The sequence below is a fragment of the Dicentrarchus labrax genome, unplaced genomic scaffold (genome assembly GCF_905237075.1).
Source record: "Dicentrarchus labrax unplaced genomic scaffold, dlabrax2021, whole genome shotgun sequence".
NCBI classification, from domain to species: domain Eukaryota; kingdom Metazoa; phylum Chordata; class Actinopteri; family Moronidae; genus Dicentrarchus; species Dicentrarchus labrax.
Genome location: NW_026136701.1, coordinates 19,403,002 through 19,425,785, shown reverse-complemented (window position 1 = coordinate 19,425,785; position 22,784 = coordinate 19,403,002). Strand labels below are relative to the sequence as shown.

The window sequence follows — 22,784 nt, the reverse complement described above, 5'->3', positions numbered from 1 at the left end:
CCACTCATTGGTATATATACATCTTCCTTATTGCTCATGCCAAGTACAATAGAGTGATATGAAGGTGGAATAGTTGCATGAGTCATGGAGTACTGATGTACATCAGTTAATCTAAACTGGCAGGATTGAAGGTGAAGTTTGATTTCAATGCCTGAAGTCATGTTTTCCACTCATAAATCATCTTCAAAATGAAAACATTTTAAAGGTGAAAATGTGCTCAATAATAATAATGATATCCAATAATCGTGTTCTCAACAATACTTGTCTCGCATCAAAAGGTCTATTTGCCCACTACAAAACCCTGTCTCTAAAGAGTGTAACCTGAGCAGTGACTGAGGCGTTGGCCATAGAGTGGCACTAAAGGGGGTTGATACCACTTGGCATGATGCTGGACGACAGCCCTTATTCATTGTCAAAGGGGCTGCTATTCACAATGGAGAAAACGATGAAATGCTGCCATTATAATGGGGACCAAAGGGCCCTGTGGCAGCCCGACACCCGATCTCCTCATTGGCTCTGGCTTCCTTTTGTCCCAGTATTTCATATCTGACATATCCACACACCCTAAAAAAGCACTTGATGTTGGAGCAGCAATGGACCTGAGGCTTGCTGTCTGCGTGCTCAGACATGGGGAATAAACAGACCATCTTTACAGCACAGCAGCTAGATGCTTATCAGGTTGGTGTCAATCCTGTTCTTTTCTGAATGAACAATTATCCTCACGCACGCTAATGGTGCCTCTCTTATCAATACTAGCTACCGGCATCTATAAACAAGATTAACTCACTTGTCAGACTTTGTTGATTTAATATTTTGTTGTTCAGAAAAGTCTTTGGACATGTTACAGTCAACACTGCAGAGGCAATCTGTGTCCCAATGTTAGTGACATGATGTAGAGTTAATGCCGTGTTGTGAAAAACATCTGTTTTCATGTAAATCCATTGGTGGAAGCTAACATTCAGCTAAGAACATTTACTTTACTTAGTTACTTTACTGTAGTACAGAACTTTTAAATGCATGACTTTTAATTGCATATGACTGTTTATAGTGTGGTACTGCTAGTATACCTTTAGTAAATATCTGAATATGTTGTCCACCACAAGTAATTTAGCACCAGCTTGTATATGAACAGCTGCATCGTAATGCTGTAACTTCACTTTCCTGTCATGGTCTGATTGTATTTGCAGGACTGTACATATTTTACAAGAAAAGAAATTCTCAGGTGAGCAGATTATTTGCACTAAATCTTAATATATCTGAGCCCTTGCTGGTGTAGGACAGCTGACACAGCTGAATTTTTGTTTTGTTCTGCACAATACTACACTGTAACTCTAAACTACAGTATCAGGAGACCTGTCCTACTGTGGGGCAGTTGTTTTCAGAACTTTACTGTACTGAAACTCATTTTTCAGAGTTTTCAATGTTGACCACAATAGAGAAAAACTTTACTACTACTCTGAGTGGTAGTTTCCTAATTTTCTAATTTAACAACCAAATGCCCCTCTAAAATACATAACTACATAATGTAGAACACAGCCTGTAATTTAATATTGAGAGTAAATGTTTTAAACCTTTCCTAGACTGTTCGACCGCTATCGGGATTTGGCACCGCAGCTCGTTCCTCTTGACTACACCAACCACCCAGATGTGAAGTTACCATATGAGCTGATTGGCAGCATGCCAGAACTGAAGGTAGGTCCCACTGGTCCACACACACCATGCAGACCCGCTCTCTCCCAGTGCTCCCAATCCATAATTAATGGCCAACTAATCGACAGAATTATTTGAAAGGTTATATGTTACCCGACTCCTTTAAACTTGAAGAATGCTGGTGAGTCCCTCAGGGCACACTTGTTGGAAATGGGTCAATTATATGGCTCTTTACACAAAGACAGCAAGGTAAACAGGTGTGTGAACACTCTGGTCACTGACATGTCCTGAAAGGGAGAGTAAGACTGTGAGGATTGTACTTTACCACATAGTTATTCATCGTCATGAATTGTGACAATTAATTAGAATTCCCATTAGAAACACAAAAAGCAGACAAGAACATGAGATATAAACAAAAACACACAATCATGGAGCACAGGAAGGCCCTAAAATCCAATCCAAAAACAAGCACCAGTTCATAGTTCTCTATGATTAGCTGCACTGAGAAGTTTTAATCAGACTTATATTTATATGTATTGGTGTCCTCTCTGTCCAGGACAACCCATTTCGCCAGAGGATCGCTGAGGTTTTTTCTGAGGACGGAGAGGGAAACATGACATTGGATGACTTCTTGGACATGTTTTCAGTCCTGAGCGAGATGGCTCCACGTGACCTCAAAGCCTCCTACGCTTTCAAAATCTATGGTAAAATATTAAAAGAAGTGATACAGTTGAAAAAAAATGTCAGGGAGTTTCCTTTTTTGTGTTTTGTTGAGATTGTCTTTATTTCCTTGGCACCCCAAGCAATAAGCTTGGGGTGCCACAGACCCTCTTTTGTATATGTAATAAATGGTAATAATCATTTAAATTAATCACATTTTTCCTTTAAATACCATTGAAATTATTAAAACCAAATATGTAATAATTGAAGTGGTAGCCACAAACTGAGCTTGAACATTTAATGAAGATGACAAACAACAGATGTGAGCATAAAGCACTGATATTACACCAAACAAGGAAGTATTTCACATACATGGATGCACTTTGCATGAGCAAGAATGTGTTTCTTCCGTTTGTTAGACCTCTTTCAGTTGGCCTGGGGTCTAAAATAGGGTTACCATGTAACTACAGAGTGTAAACATGCACTTTTATTCAGCAAAATCATTAAAATCCTAACAATGAATTAATATCTTCCCAAGTTTTAATACCAGTAGTATATGAAAAGGGAGCATTGTGTCAGGCTTTGGAGCTGTAAGCATGACGGATGGTGCATGGGATTTTATAAATGATTAACCAGCCCATTATAGAGGCAAAGAGCTTGTCAAAGCCCAGTTTGTGCTCAGCAACAGGGTCCCCCCTAATTAACAAACGCTGACAGATGAAGAAGTTAGGTACACATCGCCATGGTCATGGGTCAAGGAAACTTCTCATTAATTATTCAGACCAATAGAGGAGAAAAACAAGGAAGGTGGCATAATGTAAAAGCATGGTTGTGTTATGATGAGCAAGATTGATGAGGCTCAGACAGCTGTAGTGGACGCTTTAATGAAGGACTGGGTGTGTTGGGTGAATGTTTAAGCCTTAAAAATCACAATTTCCTGAAAGCCCAAGTTTTATATCATAGAATTAAAAGAAAACCAGCAAACACTCAAACATTTGAGATGCAGAAAACAATGAATTTGATGTATTTTTTTGCTTGAAAATGAAAGATTGCTATTTGCTAATAAAAACAGTTGCATGACTAATCAAACAACCAACCAATCATTTCACCTCTAGATATCTCCTTCTCTTCCATTTTCTGCAAGACTTCAACAACGATGATTTCATCTGCAAGTCGGACCTGGAGAAGACGCTGAACAGACTGACCCGTAATGAGCTGACAGAAGACGAGGTGAGGATGGTGTGTGAGAAGGTGATCGATGAGGCTGACCTGGACAACGATGGACGTCTGTCACTGGAGGACTTCCAGCACATGATTGTTCGAGCTCCAGACTTCCTCAGGTAGGCCAATAAGAACCATTTAGCGTAAGATATAATGAAGAGTAAACCCACCTACCTCATTTATCAAGGATTGTAATTTTATGGCCACTTATCTCCTATCTTTACCTACAAAGTGGAACTATTTTAATTTCTGTTCACAGCACCTTCCACATAAGAATATAAAGAAATGAAGCAATCGTGCATTCCTTCATTGGAAATAGCACATAAGGATGGGCTTGTGATACTGCAGGGTATCTGGAAAGTGGACGAATCCTGACATCTCAACCAAAAAACACAACTCATATGGTCAATGTCTAGTGTCTTGCTTTTTGTGTTTTATTTTGTAAAAAGAAAATCTGTAACCAAAAACATTCTGATCATCAAACATTTAGCATCCCGAGTAAATACTTTACTTTATTACTCATCTTTCATGGTAACATTATTGTAAACAGGTTGGATTTGTGTGACTTGTACCAACACTGTTTTTACTTTTATTACTGCAAATGTAGAAATGGCACCAGTCCTGGTGTGACTGTAGGTCTATCAGCAGGTGGTGGCATCAACCAATCCATCAAGCCAAGGCTCATTAGTTATGACCATCAACAGTAGATTTGTGTTTTGTATCTAAAGGGGTTCAGTTACACCAGACTACAAAAGAAACACATGCCAGAATATTCCAGTGGGTCATAGCGGGCCAGTAAAAGGAGAGCCATTTGTCATGAAAGCTCATTGTGGGAGCACAGGGGTGAACTGACGGTGTAGTTTCCTCTGACAGCCAATAAAAAGACAGTGAATGTGAAGTTTTATAATCTCATTTTATTAAATCAAAAGTACACATATCTACAAATTGTAGATACATTTTCATATGGGTTTAGAAAGTACAGTACAATTTAAGTAGATCTCTTTTTTTTTTCAATGTGATATTTACAATGGTATTTTTTTTTCCCACTATTTTTTCTTTCAAAATGTATTATTCTCCCTGTGTACTTCACAAATCGATGGAATGAAAATATGGCTGTAAAAAGGGATGTACAGTATATTATAACATGATAGGAATCTTAAGAAAAGGATATGATTTAAAAACAAAATCAAAAAAAGAGCGGGTATCATTTGAGCTGGAAATGATACAGAGCTTGATTCCCACAAACATCTGCTTCCTATGTTTCTGTTTATGACTTAAAGCTACAGTATGACTCGAATGAGACAAAACAGCACTACCTCCAACATCCAGACTCTTCCTGCTTAATCTCGCCATCATTACAGGTTTCACTCGCGCTGATGTAGCAATGCTATTTCTACAAACAAGAGCATGTGCGTGAGCATGAGTTTTTGGCTCAGTGAATAACACAAAACAAAAACAAAAACAAAGCCCATACATTCAACTGTACAGGTCTACAAGTATGTCTGAAAATTACATTACACAAATATGCACAGGTCCAAGATTCACAATGCATAGCTCACCTATGACAGAACTGAGTATCAGCGGTTAAGACAAATGGCTATGGTAGTTATGAGGTCCCAAATTATTTGATATTAAAAAATAAAAATAAAAAACAAAGCAAAAAAAAGGTGCAGGCAAGCAAAAGCAGATCCTCCCTTTGATATTGTGCATATAGGAGTCTGATTTTCAGACTAGTAACAAATGCAGTAGGGAAACACGAGGAACAATGGAAATAGATTGAGACTCAACATCAATGTTAAACAGTGGGTACAAGTTTAGATTGCACACATCTAGTTCACTGTGGCTTGCATTCTTAATTAAATACTGATTAAAATTTGAGTTCAGGTGGTCACATATAATGCAGAATGTGCCTCTGGCGCCACCTAGCTGTCAAACTAAAGGGCCACAATCAAACACAAACATGATACAATATACAATAATACTAATAGGACCACCTTTCAGCTTACGTCAAGCCAGTGTTCATGTGAAAAGCCAAGAAAGAAAATCACTTCTGAACTACAATTTGGCAGGGCGGTAGTATAGACACAGAGGCTTGCAAATTCTTTTTCCTTTTTATAAATATATATATAGCCATTAAAGTACATTAGGGCAATGTTTTTCAGTGAACTGATACCAGGACAGTGGATCACTAGCAGTGAAATAGCAAAGGAGATCAAGTCATTTATAAGTAGGTGTAGTAAAATTTAAGACGTATGCCCATTATACTACCAAGACTCAATAGATCAAAACAATTATAAGTAAGTAATTGTATTGCAAAACTATCACTTGGCACAGACTACACACAAAACACGAGTTACTGGTAAAGTGCAAGGAGAGCTGCATGGATAGCAGGAGAGGGGGCTTACAGTGCGAAACTTCATTTTGACTTCATTTTTAATTGCTGATCGAATAACCGGAGACGTCATTTAGCTTGACTGTGAATCAGAGCTGCTACAAAACCTTCACATCAAAATAAAAAGGCAACACTTTGAATTAATTTTAAAGCAGAAATATCTTCTTTTTCTTATTTGATAGTTAATTGATGTTTTCAGGTTTTGGACGAAACAAGATATTTGAAGAGGCCACTTTAGGCTTTAGGAAACAGGCATTTCCCCCTATTTTCAGATGTTTAATAGACCAAACATTGAATCAAGAAAAAAGTGGCATAATAATTCATTATAATACATAATTGCAGCCCCAATTTTATTGGCCTGTACTTTTAACACTTACAAATGGGTAATAGTGCAGCGATAGCACATTTTTACTTTCGCACCACAATGTCCTCTCTTGCAGGTTACGACAGGAAACACCACACCAGTATCTTGCTGATAATTTGATGACAGAACTAACCCTCGGAGGAACAAATTCTGTTTGTTGTATGCATTTTTAAGTTTTGTGTTGCCATGCCTTCAAGCACCTGAAAGCTACTGCAGAAAATGTTAAAAAGACAAAGAAAAAAAGCGTTGGAGGCAGTGAGTACTGATCGGTGCAAGATGAAACACACATTTCTAGTCACATCAAATGATTGTCAAGGACTACATGCAAATGAAAGAGCAGAACTCACATCCAGTTCCTCTCTGATCCTTGACTGCCTTATCTGTGATATGACTCACTCAACTGCTGAAATGAAAATGAAAGCATGTGCAACTCTGTTTCACCCAAGTTCAAGCCTTTCAGTCTCTAGTTGACATTTATAACTTCAATGGGGAAAGAGCACTAATAAAAATAGATAGATATCACGTCTGTATTTGCAATCCCAAAACGTTGACATTAACTTAATGATTTCTCATCCTCGGTTGTGCTACCGGCTGTGTGAAATTTAAGTGCGCAGTACAAACAGACTAAACATCAGAAGTAAGAGCCTGTCTTTTGTGTGATAAGGAACATCTAGACAACGCTCCTGGTTGAGTCCTCGACCAGCCAAGCACTCTGACCCATGAAAACAACAGATCTCTTTAAAATGGAAGAGATGCACCATTGGAAGCTTTCCGAAGAGGAAGAGAGGAAGGGAAGTCTTCGGCTTACTGGGAATATAATGGTTTGTGTGGACTTGGGGGGGGGTGGGTATAAAGAAGGAAGAGGAAGGAAGTGCTAAGAGCAAGCACAGTCCATTTTTGTCCAGCCAGCTGGCAGCCAGTGTCGAAGGCCTCGGTCCTCAGAGTAGGCTACAGCGGAAGAAGCTGGTCTTTTTCTGAGGCTCTGAGATCTTGACTCCATGACTGCTTCCCTGTGGTGTGTTGCCCTCCTGCAAACATGACAAATAATGTCATGTAGAACTGTTCAGACCTGTTGCCTCAGTGGCTGCTTTTATGTTATTCACTATGCACTTAACTCCTCATCTACTTTCCCTCAACCAGTGACACTGCTGTTGATTGTGAGAAGTTTGAAACTTAAATAACATGTTTTAAATGATGAAATATTTCAGAGCTGCTGAAAGGTCATTCAATTTCTCAAAATGTGAAATGCTAGGTTGTATTATAAAAAGAGTTCTTCTTACCAATTTTGTGTCCATTTTTGATTTGATGTCTCTGGCGAGTGTCAAAAATGCCTGTGAACCAGAACAAATGTACATGTTTGTGTCACAGTGATGACATATTATCTGTTAAATATATTGTAATGAGGAGGGTAAGTAGCTGCTTACGTTTTCCACATTGATGTTGGCCTTTGCACTCGTCTCCATGAACTTTATCCCATACTCTAATGCAAGCTGAAAGAAAACGTGAGAAAATTACATTAAATTTACATTTTACCAAGTCTGTTAACACATTTTACTTTAAATACTGGTGTAATTGATTATCAAATATAACCCAATGCCAACATCATTTTAACATCAACCAAGATTCTCACCTTCTCCCCCCTGTCTTTGGACACCTGCCGCTTGTCATTGATGTCACACTTGTTGCCAAGGACCATCTTCTCAACATCAGCTGATGCATGCTGGATCAAGAGAAGACAAATTTAATAATAACAATGCACCACATACTTGAAGAGATAGCCAGTGTGTAAAGGAGAGTCTATTTGGGCCAGTAACTACCTCCTCTATGTTCCTTATCCAGTTCTTGATATTTTCAAAAGACTTCTCGTTGGTGATGTCGTAGACAAGCATGATGCCCTGTAAAGAAAAGTAAATGTTAACAGCGTCAACAGAGCTTGAGCCAGAAAAGTGGTTTTATTTTACATTTGTCTGTGAAGGCACCCACCATTGCTCCTCTGTAGTAGGCTGTTGTGATTGTTCGGAAACGCTCCTGGCCAGCCGTATCCCTGCAAATAAAAAATAAAAATATAAAACACCACAATTGTAACCATGTCAAAATGTCATATATTAGAAAGTTTAAGAATTAATGTGAAGTGCTTTTAAGGTTAATGCTTCAATAGCTCATGAGGGAAAGCTTCCATAAAGTAGGACAGGTATGTAGGTAAGGAGGTTTGGGAGGTTTGGACATTGGTTTTGGACATTTTCTAACATATTAGTACAACAAGGAGGAATAAAGCTTTGGCCAATATAGAGAAAGACATTACACTTATTGTACTGAATAAGCTACACAACCTAAAAATATGCTACTTGAAGTTAAATAAACTAAAATACAATTAAAATATTTTTTTTACATTACATTTTAAAAACATAACGACTTGTAAGGCCTCATAGTACGACCCGTGTGCACACTAAGGAACCTTGCCTTAAACAAAGTGTGTGCCATACATACTTCATTAGCCATATATGGATCAAACACGGCCACAATGTCACATATCTCCTGCATTAAAAAAAGAAGGACTTAAGATCAACTCACCATATCTGTAACTTTATCTTCTTGCCGTCAAGCTCTATTGTCCTAATCTTGAAATCAATGCCTGGAGAGAGAAAGAAGGATAAAGAAATCAATCATAACGTTAGCTTGGTAGCTTAGTATACCTGTCAACCACTTGGCCGACACTGCTGTGACACACTCAATAAAAACAGAAACATGTAGACTGGGAATAAAAGGAGACAGTAACATGTGCATAAAAGCAAAACGGCGCTTTTATAAGGCTTAAATTAATACGATATACCGCGCTACATATGAGGCTTTCCGGTGTCTTACCAGGATGTACACGGGGCCTAGCGGCTAACGTTAGAGCTAATTGGCTAACAGCTAACGCCCGCTAGCAGGAGAGCCAACCGGCATGACTTTTAAAATACAACACAAAACATTTATAACCACACATTAGCCTCATACAAAACACACAGGCGACGGCGTCCGCCCCTTGTCACCCCTTCCGAACAAGTTAAACCTATTTCACGACCCGCGAAATAACAACATAATCTCTATTAACGACAAAGAGAAAACTACTTCCAGACGCGAGCGTTCCAGCAAGTAGACGGAGCCTCGCACACAAACCCATTGGCGTGTTGTAAACAGACAGAAAGACATATTTTAACACCCCCCTCCCCAACTCCCCCTCCCCTCCTAAAAAAAACCTACCTATAGTTGAGATAAACGTGGAGTTGAAGGCGTCTTCTGAAAACCTGAACAGGACACAGGTCTTCCCGACACCGGAGTCGCCGATTAACAGTAATTTAAACAAATAGTCGTATGTCTTCGCCATACTTGATATTATTGCGGAAATCCCGCCCGGCGGAGCAGCGATGAGTCTGCGCAGGAACGACGCCCCCTGCTGGCTCGGCATCCAGCAGCTGGTTATATGTGACTGAGAGACCAGTGGGCGTGTACTCACTTCACTAACTGTGCTCCACACAGCAGGTTTCCCCCCCGAAAGAGCCCCTTTTCTATCATTTTTAGTGAACTACAAAGTGATATATTTTATGGATGTTTCTTATTGTTTTAAATGTTGTATGATGGACTCAGTAACTGCAAGAAGTTTGTGTAAGATTTGTGAACTTTCTATACGATTATGTTTGTATTATATCATTTTTAGCAATAAGCTTTTTTTTTTTTTTTTTGACAAATTCTTCTTCTTGGTCATTGCTCTATTAGACAATTTACTTAATAGTATACTTTACATTTAGTTTTCTTTACAGAAGTGAACTAAATGCTGAGATATAGGCCTGGGCTACAGCAGTGGTTCACAACATTTTCCCCTTGAGGGACCCCTTTTCTATCATTTTAGTAAACTGGCGACCCCTGACAGTGACATATTTTATGGATATTTCTTATTACATTAAAAACTGTACAATGAAACCAAATAGTGAACTCAATAACTGCAAGAAGTTTGTGTAAAACGATGAATTTTTAGATTATTTCCTGTTTAGAGAACTTTCTATACAATTCTTTCTGTGTTTTCTTGGCCATTGTTCTATAAGACAATTTACTTTACAATAATATACTTTAATTTTAGTTCTCTTTACAGAAGTGAACCAAATGCTGAGATATATAGGCCTATTGTGTTTATTTTTTTACCCCCCTTGAAGCTCTAGCAACCTCTAACAGGTCTCCCGACCCCCAGGTTGGGAACCACTGGTCTACAGTAGTGGCTCCCAACCTTTTTCCTTAAGGGTACCCCTTTTGCAAACTGCAGGAAGTTCGTGTAAAATGAGCAATTTGGATGAATTCCAGATTATTTCCTGTGGATATTGTATCAGAGATTCCTGATATATTTTTAGAGAACTCTTTTATGCAGTTCTCCGTCTGTATTATGTGTTTTTCTTTGTCCTTAACAGGCCTCTTTTAAACACATGACACAGTTTTATATCTCACTGTGATGCTCAGCCGTTGTTCTGTGGGCTCTTTGGTTGTTTTAACTGCATACTTTTCTAATGCAGGATGAGGCTGTTTAGCAGAGACTCTTTGAATATAGCATGTGTTCAGGTCCTCAAAGTTTAGAGAAGTACATATAGCCTGCTCAAGTGACCTAGTGTATAATTAAGTACAATTTTGACGTACTTGTACCTGAATATTTCCATTTATGCTACTTTTCAGGGTATATATTGGACATTTTACTCCACTACATTTATTATACAGCTATAGATAGTTACGATGCAAACTGAAAAAACTGTCTTGTGTCATAACTTTAACTGAATAAAAAAAATTGATTGGAGGATTTTCCATTGTGGTGTTGTTTCAAGGAGCTGCTGCCAGGTTTTCTCCTTTTTGACAAAAAAAAAAAAAAAATTCATTACAAGGTACAATTTAGTCAGTTTTCTGAGGTTTCAATCACATCCAATGGCCTCCTCAGGGGTTGCTCAGCTGACCTGGACTAATAGTCTTAACTGATGACCAACTTGCTCCTTTTTGAGGACAACATAACATTAACCTTAAATGGTAGTAAGTAATTTGATTCTTGTGCTTAACACCGAGGTTATCACTTACATATATCTTCACTGATTTTAAAAAAAGTTTGGCAGACATTGCTGTTGAGGGACCGAAGGGCCAGCAGCTATGCAATGTCTCTAGTTTTGTGTTTGAGGAATTCACCGTCAGCAGAGCACACAGAAAACACTGTGCATGTTAGGACACGTAAACTGAAGGGTGAGCTCTCTCTGCTGTTCGGTTTATGGGTATGTGTTGAAATTGCCTGAAGGACACACACACAAACACATATGCAGAACTGTGCATGCTTACACAGACACGTCAACATAACACATAAAACTCACTTCATCGTCATCATCAGCATCATCGTCAGTTTTATTTGTGCTCAGCGTTTGGCCTATAACACAATTTCCAGCACCGAAACTGAATATCATATGGACCCAGAACCATTTTAAAAAAGGGAAAAGAAACAAAAGAACCATAAATATATAAAAGGGTTACATTTGTTTTAACAACCAAGAATAAGAGTGAAATTACAGAAAATGGATGGCATGTAGAAAATGACTTTTACAAAACAAATTTCATTTTTATTGTTTGATGTTCTTCTTGGCATTTTACAAGCTACTGAGCTCCTGCAGTGTTTGGTCCAGGACTTGGTGCATTCCTAGGTTTTCCTCTTTTGCGCTCGATAGGTTCTCTGCAATAAAAAGTAGCAGCAGATATAAAATGCAATGGCTATGTCGGTAAACAGATGCAATGGGTGAGCTAATATACGGGCCATTTTAGAGCAGACAGCGAAAGAAACACACATATGTAAACCTATAAACCATTAAATATAGTAACTACTGACTGTTACAGCTGCACAGTAGTGAAAATCGAAATGACAGAAGACAAGGTAAAAGAGAAATATATCTTTATTGAGCTTCAGTTTAATGCAAAAGGAGCAAGAAGCTGTGATAGCAAAGGGAGAAAAGAATAGACAAAGTGCCTCTTCAGGCAAGGAGAGATAAAGAGAAAGTGTAAACATCGTGAGCTACATGCAAGGTTTACAAGGTGTTCATATCATTGAGGGCATGATCCAGCTCCTCACTGATAGCCTTGTATTTCAGCTTCTGAGTGTACAGTTCGTCTGCAGGTCGAAGGGCAGACAGAGAGAGAGAGCAGGTGGAGGAAAGTTGTGCAGACCACGGGAGGAAATCAGGAGGAAAAAGAGAGAAATCAGATCAAAGATTAAGAATAAGAAAATTAGGAACGATAAAGATTTGAACAAAGTAAAGAAGGAACTGTAGGAATGATGAGAAGCATGGAAATAAAGCGTACCTTCTAAGTCATCGATGGTCTTTTCCAGCTTAGCCACTGTCCTTTCAGCGAATTCTGCACGAGTTTCCGCCTTTGAAAAGATAACAAACATATTAAATGTCCGGGCACAGCTTCCCTCAGGGAATACAGCTTGAACAGACATGAACTTACCTCCTTGAGTCTGTCATTCAGGACTTTAATCTCCTCCTCATATTTGTCCTCTTTCTCAGAGTACTATAGAGACAGACAAATAGAAGAATATTACATTTAATTGACAGTATCACCTTTATTTCTGATGAATTTCACCGTTTCATGCTCAATATCTATGTTGTACACTCTATTGATGTACATTTCACTTTAACATTTGTCTCTTTTTAAGACATTTAAATCAGAGTTTTACAGTTTTGGACAGAATAGGGACTTACACGCAGGTGAATCGAATGGTTAACACTTCAACACGATCAAATCTCCAGGATAGATTTACAACACCTACCTTATCAGACTGAGCCTCTAGCGACTTGAGGTTGTTGGTGACGTTCTTCAGCTCTTCTTCCAGGTCACCACACTTACTGCATGAAGACAGAAATACATTTAAGTATTCTGAATGTGTTTGCCCTGTTATCTGTGTAACACTTTAAAGATGCCTGCAATATAACTTCTTCAATGTGTTGGTGCTTACAGCTCTGCAATCTCTGCCCTCTCTTCTGCTCTCTCCAGCTCACCCTCAAGGATTACCAGTTTACGGGCGACCTGACATTAAAAAAAGACATAAAATCACAGTTGAGCGAAAACAGACATGAACATCAGATTCATGTGAAAGCTGAAAGTCAGCTGAAATGGGATCTCTGTGCCCGCACCTCCTCGTATTTGCGGTCCGCCTCCTCAGCGATGTGTTTGGCTTCTTTGAGTTGCATCTCCTGGATCTCCATCTTCTCCTCATCTTTCATGGCCCTGTTCTCAATCACCTTCATGCCTCTGTTGATCAGAAAGACAGACGGAGGTTAAATAAGCCGTTTACGACAGGTGACAGTTTGATTTCAATGATTCAGTTATTAATTATGACTTTTAGGACTGTTTGTGCACCTTTTGCTGGCATGGGTGGTACAAATGAGCTCATTGGTACATAAAAAGGTCTTGACAGAAAAAAAGACCCATCCTCATTACATAACCTTACAGTATTACTATTTACTAATTCAGGTTATTCTCTTCTGTTTGAGGTTACTGTTAAAAGTTAACTTTGAATTTGGAATTTCTTAAGGAAAATACATCCTGTGAGATCCTGTACTTATTTTGTATCTGCATTTAGCTTAAATCTAAGCTTGCTTTACTTGATCTTATTCATATCCTTACCTAATCTTTTTCCTGTGCACCTAACACCTACTTTCACCTAATAAACACATAATTTCCCTCCTTATTTTATTTTATCTTCTCTTATATTTCCAGAACTGGCAGCTCTCCCACCATGTCCACTTTATACAGATAAAATGTGTCTGGCCTATTTATCCTATGAGGGTCTACTTCACTGCTCCCAAAGAGACAAAACGTAGGCAATTGTGGCCAAAGTGGGACCCTCTGAATACAAAGATGAATGCAGCAGCTGTTAAAAGTAAACCATGTTACTTTTTTTACTGTTCTCACTGAAAATCCAGGGTGGTTAATAACATCTGCATGCCAACAGCAATGTCTCCAATTGGTGGAACCTGATTTTCGATCAAGGGTTGTGTTGTACGTGGACAAATCACATTATCCCAAAGCCATAAGACGATCATTTTCCAATCTTGAGGCTGATAGCGTGTCTTCAAATTGTGGTTAACACATTATGACTGAGGTCCCTGTTGATTCTTACCTTTCGCTCTCATCTGCAGCCTTCTCAGCCTCCTCCAGTTTCTGCAGGGCTGTGGCCAGTCTCTCCTGTGCACGGTCCAACTCCTCCTCCACCAGCTGGATCCTGCGGTTCAAGGATGCCACATCGCCCTCCGCCTACAGCAACACAGAGGAAGAGAGACAGAGAGAGAGAGGTCAGAGGTCAGAGGTCAGTCAGGAAACATGCTGCTCCCACAAGAGGAAGGATACTGATACGGAAAGTAGCTATATAATGTTAAATCATTGAGTTAACTAGGTTTTTTTGGCTCTTGGTTTTGAGTGTAACGTCTCATTAATACCGCAGTTAGGGTTAGGTGTAACTAGTTAATGTATAAACATCTCTTGCAGTCAAATGGTTTGAATATTATAACCTGTGCACATTTAATCTATAAGCCATGAGCCTATTTATTGTCTGGAACACATACTCTCTGGGCCTGCATATATTGCTGTTTTCTTTTTTTATCTCCTGTCCATCAGATTTCTTACTGTAATCAGTTTCACTCTCAACAACCATGATGAGCTCTGGACTTTGCAGCTTGACCAGACACTTTGAAAAACTGCTGATGCAGAACAAAGAGAGGGAGTTTTTAACCCTGACATATCTGAAGTGGTGCAGCCTGAGCCGGGATCAGACTTTTGTTAACCCAACTAAGTTTGGGGGGGCAACAGATCACTTCTCTTTAGTCTGTTTCCTGTGGGACTGGTATCACAGATAACCACGTCTGCTCTCTTCTTCCTGTGTGAAGGCTAAAAAGGAGGAGGAAGGGTTATAGCCCCTAATTTCAGATATGTGTCAAATATAAGTGTAAAAGCTCAAAAAGGTGAGCAGAGACAAAGATACTGGATGCTTGAGAAAACTGGAACAAACCATTTTCCAAGTGTCTGGTAAAAAAAATAAAAATAAAATGGTATAACCCTGTTACCCCCTTTCATATTCAAACAACCAGTAAGTTAGTGTAATGGGGGGGGCTTGCATTTCTCTCTGTGTGAGGAGCTATAGGGCGGGTTTCACTTAGATAACGAAGCCGAACAAAAGTCTGCCAAGACATGTCGCTACAATGATGCCCCAACTTCCCCATGAGCCTCTAAATCGACTCCATTGACACGTTACAAGATTAAAATAACACTTCTACAAATGGGAAACGCAGGGAAAGGTTTTTTTTTTTTGGTCAGGTTGTTTGATTCCTCGCTACCTGCACTCCCAACACCGACACTGTACATTCTTTACAATCCTCGACAGAGATGCTCGACGGTATGCGAGCCTTAAAGATGAATAGAAACAAGTGAAAAGGCTGAAGTCGGATAAATTTAAAGTTTTCTCACTTTTTCGCGCAGTTCACGTTCAGTGTCCAACTCCCTTTGTACTGTCAGTGCTCGGTCTTCTGCCTCATCAACTTGCTGCTGGAGGGTTTGGATTTTCTTCTTCACCACCTCCATTATCTCGATTACTTTGTCTCAAAAGCAAAAGAAAAGAGCCTTGCCCCCCTCCTCCTCCTCCTTAAAAACAAGTCTACCGGCTGGATCCTTTAAAAAAAACAAGTTATTGATTTGCTTCAGAGTTGCAAAAGAGTCCGATGAAAACTTTGTTCTCGGGCAGGAAGTTAGGGACGTGCTGTGTTGGGATGGGAGGACAGGGGGGGAAAAAAAAGGCTGGGAGTTTTCAGGAAATTTATGGCGAGATCACCCAATCCAAGGAAGCCTGGTCTCAGATGACATCACAGGATTTAGGAGGGGAAGGCATTGCTCTTTTCCTCCACAAAAGAGGTGTGTGTGTGTGTGTGTGTGTGTGTGTGTGTGTGTGTGTGTGTGAGAGACAGGCTTGGGTTTCTATTGTGGACTTATATGGCAAATGTAAGGTGTTGCTTAGGCTGCATTTTTCTGCTCTGATATCAAGGAGGAGCACAGTTGCCTCATCAGTCTGAGTCAAATGTATGAATCAGATCTAATGCGGATTTAACAAAAGAGCAGTAAATGTATGAGTGTGTGTGTGTGTGTGTGTGTGTGTGTGTGAAGAAGAAGAAAGAGGAAGTTGTAAACTGAATAGAAATCAAAGGTCCAAAGATTTTTCTTGTCGCAAGGGGGAGGAGGGAGGGTCGTGGGTGGGGTGGGGCGGTACTCTTCAACAGGGGTTGTTGACCTGCAGCGGACTGGAATGTAAATTGATTTGGTTGCAGATATGACCCGCAGCCATCGGGTGGCGACACATTCCTTCAGCGCCCCCTTCTGCCCCCTCTCTGCTTCCTCCTCCTCACTTATCATTAAGTTTTCCCTTTCTGACCTTTTTATCACATTTATATGCATCGGAGTCGCGAATAAACGGTGTGAAGTACACTAGAAGAAGAGGTTCTGGTGGACAGAGCTGAAAAATCACATCTGATGGCAGCTGATGGGCCACCTGAGAGAAATCATTTGTAATCTGACCTTTAACCTTTGGGGGTCTTATCTCACCTGCATTCACTGGTAGTTTTAGACATAGTCTGTGAGGGCTACTTTCATTGATGCTATATATTCAGTTCAGTTTTAGTCTAATAATTACAGCTGAAACTAACGATTCATTTCTAATAATCTTTTAATCATGTTTCAACCAAAAAGCCAAGCAGCATTCACTGGTTCTAACTTCTCCGTTGTGAGAATTTGAGCCTTTATTATTTTATGTAAACTGAATATTGTTGGGTTTTGGTCAGATGTAAGACATTGTGTTGGGCTTTAGGAAGTTTTTGAGAAGTTGTGAGAATTGTTTTTCATTCTTTTCTGACATTTTAGAGACCAAACGATTAATCAAGATAATAATTAATCAAGAAGATTATAAGCAGATGAATCAATCATGAAAATAATTGTAATTATTGTATTTAGTAATTACCCAAATACCCTAGATCTTCGTCTTTGTCAGTGTTTTGGGGGAAAAAGAAAGGTTTAATGAAATCTTAAGTAAAGTATGAAACCCCAAAGTATCATGCACACAGTTTGTGTTACCATGTCATTTTCTTTCTTTTGTAATTTCAGTGTTAATTGTAAAAAAATATATAATTTTAATAATTACAACAAAACATGGTCTTGTTGCTTCGAGATGACACATCTTTCTAAAAATTTAAAAAACCAGAGAGTGAAAGACGAGAATCATCATACGTCACCGGTACCCCATAATAAGTCGGTCTCTATTTTCTTTTGTGGAATCTTTTTTTTTTTTTTGCTGTAGATAAAAGATAATCTAGAGCTCATCTTTTCCAGCTCACTGAGATATTACTTTAAAAGAAAGATCAGAAATTACATATTTGCTCTTAAAGGTGAATGGTCATTCTCTGTTGTCACAGGTAAGATATGTACTGTAGAGCCAGACAGACCAGAGTGCAATATCTCCGCCCCAGAAAAAGGCCAGAGCATTGATTTCATTAGACACTGCAGTACAGGGTTCTCTGTTTGCTTAAGCTGCATTCCTGGGATGCCTGGTCGGCTACAGGCCAGCCAAGTTTTTGTCTGTGCTTGAGAAATAGCTCTGTTACAGACCTCACTGAGACACTCATTCTTCACACTATCTGGGTTAAAAGATTCAAGTTAGTAATTTCAAGATTCATTTCAAGGTTGTTAGTTCTACTTTGTGGTTGGTCAGTAGGTGCTGAGTTAGCAGGAGTTTAGTGTAAATATTTTCCAACATATATACGGTACAGTATCAGTCTGTGGTTAATATGCAATAAGGGATTTTCAAGTTCAATCTCATGTCAAACTTTTGCCATAAAGGTCCACTAAGTCTGCCTTCTTTTATTCCTTTGTTTTGTTAAAATCATAGAAACCAAGGGACTTTTCTTGGACTAAGATTGTGCCTGTAGTTTCCATGATTGCAACTAGGCAAATAACCTTTAAAATAGTTTTTAATTATTATATTTTCTGAATGTCAGCATTTTAATCACTTTGCTGCTGTGTTTCATCACTCTAGAAACAACCACGACACTAAAGTAAACTACTAAGGCGAGTCCAGACGTGGCCTTTTTCTGGGAGTGTAGAAGAAGCCACACTCAGATTGAGTGTATAAGAACTTAATTTGGAGATTTTTCAAAACTGACTTTGATAGAAAATAACTTTTGTTTGCAAAACCTGACTCTCTACCATTGGTCTTTTTTCAATCATGGAGTGATATTTAGTTCAGTCCATCTGAAAGAGTGTTATCAATACTTTGCATGACTGAAACTTAGAAGTTGTGGTGTTCCACTTTAATGTGGATAATGTGTTTCAGATGTCTTTGTGGTTAACTCACATCTGTGGCCTTCTTCTCCGACAGTTCCAGTTTCTCCTGAGCATCCTTCAGGGCCTCTGAGTACTTGTCGAGCTCATCTTCTGTTCCCTTCAGTTTCTTCTGCATAGCCAGCAGCTCGTCCTCCAGCTGAGTGAAGGCAAATATGACAGAGAGTCAGGGAGGATACAACAAAACCAAACCAAGGTTTTACTCTTTAAAAATAAAAATGAATATTATAATATATAATTAAACACTGAATGCAAAAATCCAGCATTGGCTCTAAATGCTGGTATGATATCTATAGTTTTGAAATATTTTCGATATATTAGACAGCTGAAGAGTAGTTTGAAGCTAATTAGCTGATTGTGAATATTCTCAGTGCCAGCCACCGTATTGGATTTGGTTAGATTCCCCTTGAAATCAATGAAATGGTGATGAGGCGGTGGAAAGACTGCTGCTTTTGGGGGCTGCACAGGGGAAACCAACAAAAAAATGAGTTCTAGTTGCTGCTTTAGGTACACTTGGTCAATACCCAGAAGAACTAGATAAAGGGGCACGACTACTACTAACCTCAGTTAGAAAAATGACTAACAGTCTACAGACATGTCTGTGGCTCTGTGAGGCTTTACTTTAGGAACAGTGGTGCTTTGAGCTAAATACTAACATCAGCCTGCTAGCGTAATCACAAGGAGAATGTTAACATGGAGATGTTTAGCAGTTACAGTGTTTACCATGTTCACCATCTTAGTTGAGTGCGTTGGCATGCCAACATTTGCTAATTAGCGGTTGACACCAAGTACAGCTGAGGCTGGTGGGAATGACAGTTTTAGAGATATTTGGTCATAATGGACAATTTTTAAATTTTGACCTGATGATGGCGCTAGATGGAAAGTCACAGTCATCATGAAAGTTATTATTCTTGGAGGACATGAATGTCTGTACCAAATGTAATGGCAATCCGATAGTTGTCGAGACATTTCACTCAAAACCCACAAATATCAACCTCATGGTGGCACTAGAGGAAACATCAGGGGACCACCAATGTTATTAGGATTCATCCTCAGCCATGAATGTCTGAACTCAATTTCTAATAGTAATATTTCACTTTGGATCAAAATGGTGGAACGACTGACATTACCATCCCTTGAGCCACTCTGTAAGCATGGCTAAATATTCAAGAAGTGCTTCCATCACTGTTGGTAATCTACAGAACTTGCTGTCAAAAGTTCTCATCAGGACTATTCCTTCAGTAGAAAATAGTTCCAATGTAAACCCTTCATGATAAAGTCTGTGGATCATCAAGAGTATTCGGGATACTGCTGCTGAATTTCTAGAATTCTTTGGTAATTTGGTCCTTTAATTGCAGCTGGAGTCTGTTGTCTGTAATGTATGTTGATATTCAGTATTAGTTTTGTGTATTTTCAGTGCCTTCCGTCAGCCTAACTGCACACTGATGTTCGTCCCATCGTGCCAAGAATAGCAAAGACAGCGTCTCTCAGCGCTGCTTGTATCCCTGCCATCTAAACAAACTAAAGAGCTCTGGATAATCTTCTAGGATTTCATGCTGGCTGCTCCTTGATGTGGAAGACATGCTGGGGGTCCATATGTGCGGTGCCAATGACAACTGTCACTCCTTGTGCTCTCTGAGGGTGTGATTAGGGCATTAGCCAAAAGAGAGAGGATTCTTTCCACTTGCTTTGCCTTAGCTCACGCCTTTGTCTGTGTTTCTTCAACTCCCTGCTCTCTTGCATTCCTCTCGTACCGCCATGATGACATGACCACCTCCCACTATGCAATAATTGCCTTTATTTAGAAACCTCAAATATCCTATTACATCTCCAGATTCTACTTAGCTTGTATAAAGTAGTACAAGCACACTGTCATTAAGTGAGCCCTCGAAATATCAGTCCGTCTAAGGATCTCGCACTGTAGCACCAAATATGGATGTGCAGATATTCCAGAAAAGGATGCTGGGTAATGAAGTACTCTCTTTGTTGAGAGTCAGAGCAACAGCTGTTATAGATGGGTTGTCTTAATTCCTGCAGCACCACTTCTAGTAGCTTCAAGTAATCCCTCTGGTTCTCTGTGGATAAGATAATTTGTCCAGCAGCGACCACTCTGCGATTCTGTTTGTGCATCCCTGAGGACATTCTCCAACTTTTCCTGCCCACAAAAGGACCCTCAGGCTCAGTATCAGCTGCTCTCTGCAATTCAGCATTTGGTGCTTTGGGAAATACTTGACATTTTATGTTGAACCCCTCTGCAGTCTGCACAAGTGGTTTGGAATTTATTTATAAGTGTATATAAGTATGTGTGTAATTATTAAAAGCAGTGTGTTAATATTACATGTGAATAGCAAATTAATCATAAAATAATCAACCCACATTTGTCTTATCAGTGGATGAAAGAGATTAAAAAGTACCTCAGAAGGAAATCATGTCAATATACAGTCTGTGCAATACAGTTAAAATCAACAGAAATACATTATTTAGAATACTTTTATATATTGATATATATCATGATATAGAAAATGTGCAAATCACGTAGAAAAGAATCAAAGTGATGTCACTTTGTTATGCAGTACATTACACAAAAACCTCAATAACTGATTACCTTTTAATTACAGTTTGCTTGGATTTATTAATCTGAACAATTATAATTAAATTGTTATAGTAGTCTTCCTTTTGTAGTTATTTATGTATTTTCGGATGGTTTATAGATCATTTAGTGCTTTTTTTCAGTGCTTTATTTTGTATATTGTAGATGTTCATAATGTATTAAGTTATCTACTATGTTCTTGCACTTCTTTTAACACTTCAGTTGGGATAAATAAAGTTAATCTTATATGAAAGTCAATATATGGTTGAGTTATTACCCAGCTAACTATAGATTCAGCAAAATTAGTGTTATACAAGAAGACACATTGTTCTGTCAGTCCATCATGGATGTGATGGACTGACAGAACAATGTCCTGTGTTCCCACTAAAATCTGCCTCATCTCACCAGCTTGCATTTATCCTCAGCCGCCTTCTTGTCGGACTCAGCCTGTTCTGCCCTGTCGATGGCATTCTCCTTGTCCAACTTCAGCATCTGCATCTTCTTCTTGATGGCCTCCATGGTGACAGTTGGATCTCAGTTTCTTGCAGGCTTCAGGAAAAAAAAAGTTTTTCTTTCTTTGGGTGAAAAGCTGTTGCAGATGTTCAGAGGAAGACGCCTCACAAGAGCCCTCACAAGGCTGACGGGAGAGCAACCAGCAGATGCAGAGAGGAGGAGAGAGACAGAGGGAGCTCAGAGCGAGTGAGCAGAGGAGAGGAGAGGAGAGGAGGATGCAAACTGAGATTCGGTGGAGCTCTATGTGATATAAACTTGACTGGAGGTTTGGAGACAGCCCCAGTCTCCAGTGACAGCCCTTTCCCACCGTTTACCCCTTCCGCCACTCCCAGCCTTGGCTACTCTAGAACTTACCGTGCCCCCCCCTCCCACTCCTAATCTAAACTTCACCTCTTGAGGGCTCTTTGGAGGAACAAAGTGGTGAAGATGTGTTGGCAATATCCAGCCTGTCTCCTTATTTGGATCACAGCCTTTTTGTTTTGAAGAGAACAGGAGAGGAATAGCAAATAAGAAGAAACAGAATGATCCAGAAATCACACATCAAAAGGACATTGTTCACATTAGTAATATGAGTTACTGAAGTTTAATTGTTTCCCCCTTTCGGCCGCATATCTATATGCCTGTGTTCTTACTCAGGAATGTTCAAATTGATGTTAAAACCAGAGTTGGTTAGGAGAGGACATAGTTTTCATTCTACCGCTGAATGAAAAAGGGCTGTATGGAAAATGATCCAGCCAAAGAAAATTTGGGGAAAGAGCTGTCTGCATCTGATCTACAACAGGCAGCCGGAACGTTACAGTCGAGCTATACAGATATAAACCATAGGTCTACTGCAATTAGGATCTTCTTAATTACTATTGGTCTGACAGACCTTTATTTAGATCTGTTTTCTGTAATTTGAAAGGCACAAAACATAAAAAGCATTGTTGACTTGGGGATACAACTTGTGTTAGTGAGATGGTTTCCAG

At 39.3% G+C, this 22,784-nt stretch overlaps 3 protein-coding genes across 6 annotated transcripts; 1 reads left to right on the top strand and 2 right to left on the bottom strand.

Moving 5' to 3' along the window:
- The first annotated feature begins 467 nt into the window (after positions 1-467).
- On the top strand, positions 468-4,429 carry cib3 (calcium and integrin binding family member 3). Its single transcript, XM_051379741.1, has 6 exons — positions 468-678; positions 1,188-1,222; positions 1,581-1,692; positions 2,207-2,354; positions 3,455-3,650; positions 3,791-4,429. The coding sequence occupies exons 1-6, from the start codon at positions 628-630 to the stop codon at positions 3,810-3,812; spliced, it is 564 nt and encodes a 187-aa protein (XP_051235701.1). The 5' UTR covers positions 468-627; the 3' UTR covers positions 3,813-4,429.
- Positions 4,426-9,721, bottom strand: LOC127351670 (ras-related protein Rab-8A). Its single transcript, XM_051379484.1, has 8 exons — positions 9,531-9,721; positions 8,859-8,919; positions 8,271-8,331; positions 8,105-8,182; positions 7,918-8,007; positions 7,712-7,777; positions 7,568-7,618; positions 4,426-7,315 (listed from the first exon to the last, which is right to left on the bottom strand). Exons 1-8 carry the CDS (start codon positions 9,652-9,654, stop codon positions 7,226-7,228), a joined length of 621 nt encoding a protein of 206 aa, XP_051235444.1. The 5' UTR covers positions 9,655-9,721; the 3' UTR covers positions 4,426-7,225.
- Positions 9,722-11,666: 1,945 nt separating this feature from the next.
- tpm4b (tropomyosin 4b) lies at positions 11,667-22,092 on the bottom strand. 4 transcript variants are annotated; one of them, XM_051378680.1, is made up of 9 exons: positions 21,709-22,092; positions 18,727-18,852; positions 14,461-14,594; positions 13,472-13,589; positions 13,294-13,364; positions 13,108-13,183; positions 12,786-12,848; positions 12,636-12,705; positions 11,667-12,012 (listed from the first exon to the last, which is right to left on the bottom strand). In XM_051378680.1, exons 1-9 carry the CDS (start codon positions 21,820-21,822, stop codon positions 11,930-11,932), a joined length of 855 nt encoding a protein of 284 aa, XP_051234640.1. In that variant the 5' UTR covers positions 21,823-22,092; the 3' UTR covers positions 11,667-11,929. The 4 variants fall into 4 exon arrangements, with proteins under 4 accessions (XP_051234640.1, XP_051234807.1, XP_051234741.1 ...); XM_051378781.1 differs by lacking the exon at positions 11,667-12,012 and adding an exon at positions 12,212-12,444; XM_051378847.1 differs by lacking the exons at positions 18,727-18,852; positions 21,709-22,092 and adding an exon at positions 15,801-16,130.
- Positions 22,093-22,784: the final 692 nt, after the last annotated feature.

Bases quoted from the DNA above. Each gene is read 5' to 3' on its own strand.
- cib3 (XM_051379741.1), top strand. From the start codon at position 628: ATGGGGAATAAACAGACCATCTTTACAGCACAGCAGCTAGATGCTTAT. The intron at 2,355-3,454 runs GTAAAATATTAA...ATTTTCTGCAAG, and splicing joins CTACGCTTTCAAAATCTATG to ACTTCAACAACGATGATTTC. The intron at 3,651-3,790 runs GTAGGCCAATAA...TTCTGTTCACAG, and splicing joins CGAGCTCCAGACTTCCTCAG to CACCTTCCACATAAGAATAT.
- LOC127351670 (XM_051379484.1), bottom strand. From the start codon at position 9,654: ATGGCGAAGACATACGACTATTTGTTTAAATTACTGTTAATCGGCGAC. The intron at 8,008-8,104 runs GTAGTTACTGGC...CTCTTGATCCAG, and splicing joins GGATAAGGAACATAGAGGAG to CATGCATCAGCTGATGTTGA. The intron at 7,778-7,917 runs GTGAGAATCTTG...GTTTTCTTTCAG, and splicing joins CCAAAGACAGGGGGGAGAAG to CTTGCATTAGAGTATGGGAT.
- tpm4b (XM_051378680.1), bottom strand. From the start codon at position 21,822: ATGGAGGCCATCAAGAAGAAGATGCAGATGCTGAAGTTGGACAAGGAG. The intron at 18,853-21,708 runs GTGAGATGAGGC...GCCTTCACTCAG, and splicing joins CTGAGGATAAATGCAAGCTG to CTGGAGGACGAGCTGCTGGC. The intron at 12,849-13,107 runs GTAGGTGTTGTA...CTGTCTCTATAG, and splicing joins TAGAGGCTCAGTCTGATAAG to TACTCTGAGAAAGAGGACAA.